The 11,950-nt window shown below is 44.5% G+C and overlaps 1 protein-coding gene across 2 annotated transcripts in view; it reads left to right on the forward strand.

Annotated features, from left to right (window-relative positions):
• The window catches only part of adgrb2 (adhesion G protein-coupled receptor B2), a 511,200-nt gene that overhangs the window by 168,618 nt on the left and 330,632 nt on the right, over window positions 1-11,950 (forward strand). For both annotated transcript variants that reach the window (XM_071368561.1, XM_071368562.1), the window contains exon 2: window positions 4,037-4,919. In XM_071368561.1, coding sequence (XP_071224662.1) covers window positions 4,052-4,919 — 868 coding nt within the window. In that variant the 5' untranslated portion in view covers window positions 4,037-4,051. The remainder of the gene's footprint in view (window positions 1-4,036; window positions 4,920-11,950) is intronic.

Here is an 11,950-nt window from a genome sequence, read left to right on the forward strand (position 1 = left end):
TGCTCTGTTCCCTGGATCCAGACATATAAACTCAGCTACTGCTCTGTTCACTGGATCCAGACATATAAACTCAGCTACTGCTCTGTTCCCTGGATCCAGACATATAAACTCAGCTACTGCTCTGTTCCCTGGATCCAGACAGATATCCTCAGCTAATGCTCTGTTCACTGGATCCAGACATATAAACTCAGCTACTGCTCTGTTCCCTGGATCCAGACATATAAACTCAGCTACTGCTCTGTTCCCTGGATCCAGACATATAAACTCAGCTACTGCTCTGTTCACTGGATCCAGACATATAAACTCAGCTACTGCTCTGTTCCCTGGATCCAGACAGATATCCTCAGCTACTGCTCTGTTCACTGGATCCAGACATATAAACTCAGCTAATGCTCTGTTCCCTGGATCCAGACAGATAAACTCAGCTACTGCTCTGTTCACTGGATCCAGACATATAAACTCAGCTAATGCTCTGTTCCCTGGATCCAGACATATAAACTCAGCTACTGCTCTGTTCACTGGATCCAGACATATAAACTCAGCTACTGCTCTGTTCACTGGATCCAGACATATAAACTCAGCTAATGCTCTGTTCCCTGGATCCAGACATATAAACTCAGCTACTGCTCTGTTCACTGGATCCAGACATATAAACTCAGCTACTGCTCTGTTCCCTGGATCCAGACATATAAACTCAGCTACTGCTCTGTTCCCTGGATCCAGACATATAAACTCAGCTACTGCTCTGTTCCCTGGATCCAGACATATAAACTCAGCTAATGCTCTGTTCCCTGGATCCAGACATATAAACTCAGCTACTGCTCTGTTCACTGGATCCAGACAGATAAACTCAGCTACTGCTCTGTTCCCTGGATCCAGACATATAAACTCAGCTACTGCTCTGTTCACTGGATCCAGACAGATAAACTCAGCTACTGCTCTGTTCCCTGGATCCAGACATATAAACTCAGCTACTGCTCTGTTCACTGGATCCAGACAGATAAACTCAGCTACTGCTCTGTTCCCTGGATCCAGACATATAAACTCAGCTAATGCTCTGTTCCCTGGATCCAGACATATAAACTCAGCTACTGCTCTGTTCCCTGGATCCAGACATATAAACTCAGCTACTGCTCTGTTCCCTGGATCCAGACATATAAACTCAGCTACTGCTCTGTTCCCTGGATCCAGACATATAAACTCAGCTAATGCTCTGTTCCCTGGATCCAGACATATAAACTCAGCTACTGCTCTGTTCCCTGGATCCAGACATATAAACTCAGCTACTGCTCTGTTCCCTGGATCCAGACATATAAACTCAGCTACTGCTCTGTTCAATCATTGGGCAACTTTAAGGTTCAATATTATTACATTTTAAATGTTTTATGTCAGAATTCTTCAGGGACAGCCATGTATGCATTTATGAACCAATTATACAATAAATGTGACTTTGTTTTTACCAATCTAACTACAAACAACATAATGGTAATCATTTATTTGAATGGTAAATTTCTATTGATAAACTGGGTAAATCAAGATGTAGCCTAGGAATGTGTGCATGCATTGAGTTATTGAGCTTGTTTTGTATGATTTCATGGGGCTGTTTCCCTTCCATTTTATTGTACTGATCAACAACATTTGCATCGATGTAGCTTATTTTACAAAAGTGTGTACTGTCTCTTTAACCAGTAATGACTGTCATTCACAAGCCAGGAGTGGTGCAGCCTGTCAGAGTCCTCAGTTTGCTGAGGCAATATAATCTTTGGCTGAGGGAGAGACGTGAGGGAGACCGATTAAGTGAATGGATAAAGTGTTTGGTGGCAATCAGATTTTAAATCAGCATATTTTTCATTATGATTTACATATTATCACAAACAAAGTACGAAGGTGGTGAATTGATGTTAGTTTCAGCTGTATTCTAGCAAAGAAAGTTAGCCTACGAAGCTGGAAGGTTCAGGTATCTTCTTGTATCGTAAAGTTATTCTAGCCTGTATGTTGTCATGGACATTATTTTGAGAACAGTAATGAACAGTTTCAACATTTCTACATGTCGTATCGCATTATTGAAGAGTGTTAACTTCTGTGCAGCATGACTGGGGAGTTAAAGATGATGCAGCCCAGACTCCCAGTGCAGGCTAAGTGGAGCCGACAGGGTGCAGGCTAAGTGGAGCCGACAGGGTGCACTCCATGGGGGACATCAGCTGCACTGATAGACAGACTTGATCCGTGAGACACAAGTACCAAAAGTAAGCAAAATTCTAGAACCAAACCATTTTTCATGTTAAGGTATCAAAAAAGTACCAGTTTACTGTGCAACACTAGTTGGGATACAGTCCCAAATTTTTGTGCATGTCAGTTTCACCAGCCACATCATCAGATTATTATTTTGAGTTCACGATTATTTCCCCTAATTGACTGTTACATGATTATACGATAATTCTGCCAGCCCTACTGATCATATGGGGCGGCAGGTAGCCTAGTGGTTAGAGCATTGGGACAGTAACTGAAAGGTTGCTCGATCGAATCCCCCAGCTGACAAGCTAAAAATCTGCCCCTGAACAAGGCAGTTAACCCACTGTTCTTAGGCCGTCATTGAAAATAAGAATTTGTTCTTAACTTGCCTAGTTAAATAAATAACAACAAAATATAACCCATATGAGTGGGTAGAAACAGTCAACATCAAAAGGGTTTCCTCATAATGAGTTAAACTCACATTTCCATCATGAGGGAGACAGACTGGTTTGGAGTGTGTGTGCATGTTATCACGAGGTTAATTGAGTTGAGCGTACACCAGTCGATAGAGCTCGCTCAGTGTTTCTGCCATTAAATCTTCATGTCCATGCTGAGGCATTTGAAAGGCTCTTAGAAGTGAACGTGAGGTAAAACTGAATAAAATATGAATGAACGATTGATTTTCTTTAGCTTTTTTGCGGCCCTAATTGGATCAGTATGTCTGTATGTATGTGTGTGTGTGTGTGGACATGTTTGTGTGCGTGTTTGTGTGTGTATGTGAGTGTAAGCGTGTATGTGTAAAGATCAGGCTGGTGGCAGACCCTCACTGTGACGGCAGGGGTAATGGTTTGCCCCATCGCCTTAGGTAAGACACTCGGCAGGGTGTGTGTGTGTGTGTGTGTGTGTGTGTGTGTGTGTGTGTGTGTGTGTGTGTGTGTGTGTGTGTGTGTGTGTGTGTGTGTGTGTGTGTGTGTGTGTGTGTGTGTGTGTGTGTGTGTGTGTGTGTGTGTGTGTGTGTGTCTGTGTGTGTGTGTGTGTGTGTCTGGAGGGGTGAGTCTGTCCCAGCAGGGCTGTGTGGAGTGGGGTACATTGTTCACGTCTCAACAGCCAAGCCATCAGCACCTTTAATCCAGCCCGCCAGGGGAGAGTGTGTGTGTGTGTGTGTGTGTGTGTGTGTGTGTGTGTGTGTGTGTGTGTGTGTGTGTCAGAGGCAGAGCGACCTTCATGACGGAACCATGACCATAAACTTTGTTATTATTAGACTCTGAGGAGAGAGAGACTGTGAGGGAGAGAGAATGTGAGGGGTGGGAGACTGTGCGTGAGAGAGATTGTGATGGGTGGGAGACTGTGCGTGAGAGAGAATGTGAGGGGTGGGAGACTGTGCGTGAGAGAGGATGTGATGGGTCGGAGACTGTGAGGGGTGAGACTGTGAGGGAGAGAGAATGTGAGGGAGAGAAATGTGAGGGGAGAGAGACTGTGAGGGAGAAAGACTGTGAGGAGAGAATATGAGGGAGAGCGATTGTGAGGAGAGAATATGAGAGAGAGAGACTGTGAGGGAGAGAGCATGTGAAGAGAGAGAATTGAGACTGATATTGGTATATCGCATTCTCATTCTGCCAGAAATATTGTTTTGGAATTGATTTCTGCTTTCTCGAAAGTACTGACTCTGTTCTCTCTTCCTTCTCCTCTCCCCATTTCTACCTCTCTCCTTCCCGCTCTCTACATCTCTCCCTCCCTTCTCTATATCTTTCTCACTCTCTCTCTACCTCTCTCCCTTCCTGCCTCCCTATCTCTTTTTCTGCAGGACGAATGACATAGGATGAACACTACTGGCGGGGTGTGTCTGTGTGTGCTGTCGTCCCTCCTCGGTGTGGCCTGGGCCGTGGCTGCTCTAGTTCCTCTAGCTCTAGCTCCTCTTTCTACCCTGGCCGCTGCCTATGGGGCTGTCAGTGGCGTCTCTCCCAGGGAGGCAGAGGGGGGCAGCCTCCCCTCCCAGTGCTCCAGCCTGGTAGCCGGGGTACTATATGGATCTTTCTCTCTGAGAGAGCTGTTCCCGTCCCGGGTGCCAGGCTGTTCCTGGTCTTTGGAGAACCCTGATCCCACCAAGTATTCCCTCTATCTCCGATTCACCCGTCACCCCTCCATCTGTCAATCACACTCCCCCATGCTCCTCCCCCTCGACCATCATCTAGCCAATCAGAGCTGCCCGCTGGATCTACAGACATCAACTCAGGACGTGATAGACCTTTGCGGCAGCCAATTAGAATCAGAAGGACCTTATTCATTTTTACAGTTCGACAAGAACTTTGTTGAGCTATGCCTGTCGAGATTACCGTCACCTGATGAACCGCCGGTAACCAAGGAAATGCTAGAACTCCGGCTGGTCGAGGTTTTGCTAATCAACAATGAGAACTCCAGCCAGTTCACCTGTGGAGTACTCTGCCGATGGTTTGAGGAGTGCCTGCGCAATGGTCGTCATGGAGACGGTGCCGCTGCTGATGGTGACGGTTGCAGAGTTACGCAGACGGGGTGTGTGTGTCCTAACAACAATGTGGTCGTGGCTCAGCCTGTACCCCTTCTCCCGGCAACGCCCCATAACAACGGATCGCTGTTACCTGAGGATTGCTGCGTCACAGAGCTGCACCATAACAATGCCATCGCCATAGCCCCCAGGGACGTCAGACAAGGTAAGGCAGTGCCTCTATTCACTTTGGTTTTGTTTACACACTAGCTGTCAATCAAGCAGATTGATGTTATTGGTTGTCTGGTCTAGTTAAAAGCTGTAAAAAGTGCTAATGCATTTTTATTTGACTTCAGAGTGATAGACAGGCTGTCATTTGTGCAAGATGCTCATATTGGGTTGTTGAGTCTAATGTTGTGTTTTTGTCTGCTATATTTCTTCCAAAACATATTATAATATACTGAATATATCTTCAGAAGAAATTCTCCAGGTTTGAAGTTTGACGCCAAAGGGTCATGGACTTTTGAATTCTGCTTGATAAAGCTTGTATTCCTCTTATTGGCTTTCAAAAATGCCAAACATCAAAGAAGCCTTAACGTCACTTATAACAGACTTAAAATATGTATCAGAAGTTCATTCTTTTTTAGGTATATTTTAATTCCTGCTCCTCAGAGTGGTAGAGAGGCGGGGCTGCTGGTGAGGATGTGTACATTGACTCACTGATCAATCTGTGGGTGTGTGTGCATGTGCGTGTGTTCATGTTTCTTTGCTTGTTTATCCATATGTCTAATTGCTGACTAGCTTCTCAGTTGTTGCTCTGTGTCTATGAAACAGATCTTAGAAAGTAAGAGTTGTGCATCTGCTGTGTGGTCACTGTTGACCGTCTGCTGTGTGGTCACTGTTGGCCGTCTGCTGTGTGGTCACTGTTGGCCGTCTGCTGTGTGGTCACTGTTGACCGTCTGCTGTGTGGTCACCGTTGACCGTCTGCTGTATGGTCACCGTTGACCGTCTGCTGTATGGTCACCGTTGACCGTCTGCTGTGTGGTCACCGTTGACCGTCTGCTGTATGGTCACTGTTGACCGTCTGCTGTGTGGTCACCGTTGGCCGTCTGCTGTGTGGTCACCGTTGACCGTCTGCTGTGTGGTCACCGTTGACCGTCTGCTGTATGGTCACCGTTGACCGTCTGCTGTATGGTCACTGTTGACCGTCTGCTGTGTGGTCACTGTTGACCGTCTGCTGTGTGGTCACTGTTGACCGTCTGCTGTGTGGTCACTGTTGACCGTCTGCTGTGTGGTCACTGTTGACCGTCTGCTGTGTGGTCACCGTTGACCGTCTGCTGTGTGGTCACCGTTGACCGTCTGCTGTATGGTCACTGTTGACCGTCTGCTGTGTGGTCACTGTTGACCGTCTGCTGTGTGGTCACCGTTGACCGTCTGCTGTATGGCCACTGTTGACCGTCTGATGTGTGGTCACCGTTGACCGTCTGCTGTATGGTCACTGTTGACCGTCTGCTGTATGGTCACTGTTGACCATCTGCTGTGTGGTCACTGTTGACCGTATGCTGTGTGGCCACTGTTGACCGTCTGCTGTGTGGTCACTGTTGGTCGTCTGCTGTGTGGTCACTGTTGACCGTCTGCTGTGTGGTCACTGTTGACCGTCTGCTGTGTGGTCACTGTTGACCGTCTGCTGTGTGGTCACTGTTGACCGTCTGCTGTGTGGTCACTGTTGACCGTCTGTTGTGTGGTCACTGTTGACCGTCTGCTGTGTGGTCACTGTTGACCGTCTGCTGTGTGGTCACTGTTGACCGTCTGCTGTGTGGTCACTGTTGACCGTCTGCTGTGTGGTCACTGTTGCCATCTGCTAAGATGGAATTGCAGTATTAGGATGTTTTCACTGGAATAAATGACAAGAACGGGTTTACATCAACAGACAAACAAAGACTAATATGCATACTTAGTGAAACAGTGCTTTGTTAGATAACATTTTAAACACAGTCACATACAACTTTTAATGCACTGAAAAAACTGGACATCTGCCTACCTGGAGGTGATCCGTCACATATTACCATCTTGCCTGATGTCTTTATAGAGGAAGTTCTGTTTTCTGTACTGCTAAGCTGATTGTGGGCCAACTTGACTGCTTTCTCCTAACGAGAATCCAATACTCTAATCAGATATTTACAAATACTCCTGGTCAGAGAACAGATGACCTGCCCTGCCTTCTTTGCCCTCGACCACACGCACGCACACACACACACACACACACACACTCACACGTACACACACATACACACACACATACACACACCTATACACACACACGCACACACACACACACAAACACACGCATGCACACACACGCATACATAAACGCACACAGCTCTGCACTAAGCCTCGGGGGTGATGTTACCTTGCTGATGGGAAGGTTATCAGGCAACACAGTGGATCAATGGGACAGATACAGTAGAGTTCATTATCTAATCAGAACACATAGAGAAAGAGAGAGGGGAGGGATAGGGGGAGAGAGAAATTGAGAGAAATTACACACACTAATTGACAAACAAAGTCTTCTCATGCCTTGTCGAATTCAAAAAAGCTTTCAACTCAATTTGACATGAGGGACTGTTATACAAATTGATGGGAAGTAGTGTTGGGGGAAAAACATACGACATTATAAAATCCATGTACACAAGTGTGTGGTTAAAAATGGCAAAAAACACTAATTTCTTCACACAGGGTCGGGGGTGAGACAGGGATGCAGCTTCAGCCCCACCCTCTTCAACATATATATCAACGAATTGGCGAGGGCACTAGAACAGTCTGCAGCACCCGGCCTCACCCTACTAGAATCTGAAGTCAATTGTCTACTTTTTGCAGATGATCTGATGCTTCTGTCACCATCCAAGGAGGGCCTACAGCAGCACCTATATCTTCTACACAGATTCTGCCAGACCTGGGCCCTGACAGTAAATCTCAGTAAGACAAAAATAATGGTGTTCCATAAAAGGTCAATTGGCCAGGACCACGAATACAAATTCCATCTAGACACCGTTGCCCTAGAGCACACTAAACACGATACATATCTCGGCCTAAACATCAGCGCCACAGGTAACTTCCACAAAGCTGTGAACGTTCTGAGACAATACAAGAAGGGCATTCTATGCCATCAAAAGGAACATACATTTTGACATACCAATTAGGATCTGGCTAAAAATACTTGAATCAGTTATGGAACCCATTGCTTTTAAAGGTCTGGGGTCCACTTACCAACCAAGAATTCACAAAATGGGACAAACACCAAATTGAGACACCTCCGTGTACAACGTTAAACACCAAATAATGCATGCAGAGCAGAATTATCAAAATCCAGAAAAGAGGCGTAAAATTCTACATCCACCTAAAAGGAAGCGATTCCCAAACCTTCCATAACAACTGGAGAAGAGTCCCCTAAGCAAGCTGGTCCTGGGGCTCTGTTCACAAACACAAACAGACCCCACAGAGCCCCAGGACAGCAACACAACTAGACCCAACCAAATCATTAGAAAACGAAAGATAATTCTTGACACATTGGAAAGAATTTACAAAAAACGTATTAAACCAGAATGCTATTTGTGCCAAAACAGAGAGTACACAGTGGCAGAATACCTGACCACTGTGACTGACCCAAAATTAAGGAAATCTTTAATTAACTATGTATATACTCAGTGAGCATTGCAGACCTGGCTCTCAAGAGAATACAGGCTATGTTCACACTGCCCACAAAAGGAGGTGGAAAGTGAGCTGCACTTCCTAACCTCCTGCCAAATGTATGACCATATTAGAGACACATATTTCCCTCAGATTACACTGACCTACAAATAATTTGAAAACAAATCACATTTTGATAATCTCCTGTATTTAGTGGGTTAAACACCACAGTGTGCCATCACAGCAGTAAGATGTAAAACCTGTTGCCACAAGAAAAGAGCAACCAGTGAAGAACAAATAAACAGGCGCTCTCTGCGCCTGACTCCTACCCACCACTCCTAGTATCCGTGACACAATGTATATAAACATGATATTAAATTTGAAATGTCTTTATTGTAATGTTTGCTGTTCATTTTTTATTGTTCATTTCACTTTTTTTTTTTTTAATCTATTTCACTTGCTTTGGCAATGTAAACATGTTTCCCATACCAATAAAGACCTTAAATTGAAATTGAATTGAGAAAGAGAGAGAGAGGGAGAGAGAGACAGAGAGAGTGGGGGAGAGAGAGATACACTACATACACTAAGTAGTGGTTAACATTTTTCATCAACAGGTGATTTACTCAAACTAACCCGCTGAGCCTAAACTTACCGGCATTTCAATACTTTTTTTCATTGAGTGAAGTCGTGCTCCTTTACACAAATTGATTGGTCACCTAATTACTTAGACATTTGTCTGTGTGTGTGTGTGGATATGGTGGATGTTTTATACAGGTATCAGCCTCACTCCCTTTGTTTCCCTCCCTTCCCTCTCTAAATCGCTCTCTCCCTCTCTCTATCCCCCTCTCTCTGTGCTGTTGTGTCTGTGCGTATTCTGCACACCCCTCCACCTGTTACTGTGGAACATTACAGAAGGCGTTTCCATGGAGACAAAGCTAGATTTCAGATTTAGATAGGGGTACCATCACACATAGGTTTTTTACAAACCTTGACAACTCTTTTTGTGTTTGTTCGTTTGTTTGTATGTTAGGTGTCTAAATGTTTGCATATTTGTGTGTTTGCTTGTCTCTGAATGTGTATATGTATGTGTCTCTGTCTACCAAGACCTTGAGAGTTGTCTGCATCAGACTACCTTGGTGTAGGCAAAACTCCATCAAGATACGTCAATACAGAACACCAACACATAAAGTATTGTGAACTATAAGACTGGATAGATAAAGAGTACAGATAACATTTTAAAATCAGCCTCACTTTCAGCTTCACTTTCAGCCTCTCTTTCAGCTTCTCTTTCAGCTTCACTTTCAGCTTCTCTTTCAGCTTCACTTTCAGCTTCACTTTCAGCTTCTCTTTCAGCTTCTCTTTCAGCTTCACTTTCAGCTTCTCTTTCAGCTTCACTTTCAGCTTCTCTTTCAGCTTCACTTTCAGCTTCTCTTTCAGCTTCTCTTTCAGCTTCTCTTTCAGCTTCTCTTTCAGCTTCTCTTTCAGCTTTACTTTCAGCTTCTCTTTCAGCTTCTCTTTCAGCTTCACTTTCAGCTTCTCTTTCAGCTTTACTTTCTGCTTCACTTTCAGCCTCTCTTTCAGCTTCACTTTCAGCTTCTCTTTCAGCTTCTCTTTCAGCTTCACTTTCAGCTTCTCTTTCAGCTTTACTTTCTGTTTCACTTTCAGCCTCTCTTTCAGCTTCACTTTCAGCTTCTCTTTCAGCTTAACTTTCAGCTCTCTTTCAGCTTCACTTTCAGCTTCTCTTTCAGCTTCTCTTTTAGCTTCTTACAATTGAAGCTCAAATAGAGAGTCAATGCATTGGATTTTTGAGCACCCTTATTACTAGCTTGCATTCACTGTGTTGTCTTGAATTGCGTATATCTTTTCCCTCAGCTTTAAACTTACGTTGTGTTTGAATATATAGAGGTAGAGAAACACTGTCTGTTGATTGTATCTCGGTCTACAAAGCATTTGGCCATTTATTTCATACTGTTTTATCATGTTATTTTCCTTAAAGGTCACTTTGAGGTTTAACTAGTATTTTCAAGACGGACATAAAGAAACACAAGTTGCACATACAATTTGACAAAATATGTTGGATATGAAAATTTTCACAAGGTGATATGTTAGGATGAAGACACAGTACTGTGTTAAGTTCTTCCTTCAGTGGATATTGTAACGGATCTCCTCTTCGTCTGAGGAGGAGTAGGAAGGATCGGACCAATATGCACCGTGGTAAGTGTTCGTCATTTTATTAAACTGAACTGAACACTACAATACAAAGTAAACAAAAAAGAACAACCGAAACAGTTCCGTCTGGTAACTAATACTAAGACAGAAAACAACTACCCACAACCCATAGTGGGAAAACAGGCTACCTAAGTATGATTCTCAATCAGAGACAACGATCGACAGCTGCCTCTGATTGAGAACCATACCAGGCCAAACACAGAAATACAACAACATAGAATAAGAACATAGACTGCCCACCCCAACTCACGCCCTGACCAAACTAAAATAGAGACATAAAAAAAGGAACTAAGGTCAGGACGTGACAGATATGATAGGGAACATAGCTTTCCAGATAACGATGGCATTGGATAATGCTGTGCATGTGTGTGTATGTATTTGTGTGTGTGTGTTGTGTGTGTGTGTGTGTGTGTGTGTGTGTGTGTGTTTGTCTCTGTGTGTGTGTGTGTGTGTGTGTGTGTGTGTGTGTGTGTGTGTGTGTGTGTGTGTGTGTGTGTGTGTGTGTGTGTGTGTGTGTGTGTGTGTGTGTGTGTGTGTGTGTGTGTGTGTGTGTGTGTCTTTGTGTGTGTGCGTATGTCTTTGTGTGTGTGTATGTCTCTGTGTGTGTGTGTATGTCTATGTGTGTGTGTGTGTGTGTATGTCCCTGTGTGTGTATGTCTCTCTGTGTGTGTGTGTGTGTCTCTCTCTCTCTCTATGTGCGTGTGTGTGTGTGTGTGTGTGTGTGTGTATGTCTCTCTCTCTCTCTGTGTGTGGGTGTGTGTGTGTGTGTGTATGTTTTTGTGTGTGTGTGTGTGTGTGTGTGTGTGTGTATGTCTCTGTGTGTGTATGTCTTTGTGTGAGTGTATATCTTTGTATGTGTGTATGTCTCTGTGTGCGTGTGCGTGTGTGTGTGTGTGTGTGTGTGTGTGTGTGTGTGTGTGTGTGTGTGTGTGTGTGTATGTCTCTGTGTGTGTATATGTCTCTGTGTGTGAGTGTGTGTGTGTGTATGTCTCTCTCTCTCTCTGTGTATGTGCGTGTGTGTGTGTGTGTGTGTGTGTGTGTGTGTGTGTGTGTGTGTGTGTGTGTGTGTGTGTGTGTGTGTGTGTGTGTGTGTGTGTGTGTGTGTGTGTGTGTGTGTGTGTGTGTGTGTTTGACAGCTGCCTAACTACCAGTAGCAGAGAGTGCTCTTTTCACCTTTCTTTAGGAAAACACTTTAACCTTTAACAAGCTGCCAATCTCACACCCCATCACACACACACTGTTCACAGACCTCAGTGCATGGTCCGTTAGGGGAGGAAATATGGTCGATGAATAACACAAACAAACAGATCGGCACACTATCGACCTGAACACAGATCTCAT

The sequence above is a fragment of the Salvelinus alpinus genome, chromosome 26 (genome assembly GCF_045679555.1).
Source record: "Salvelinus alpinus chromosome 26, SLU_Salpinus.1, whole genome shotgun sequence".
NCBI classification, from domain to species: Eukaryota; Metazoa; Chordata; class Actinopteri; order Salmoniformes; family Salmonidae; genus Salvelinus; species Salvelinus alpinus.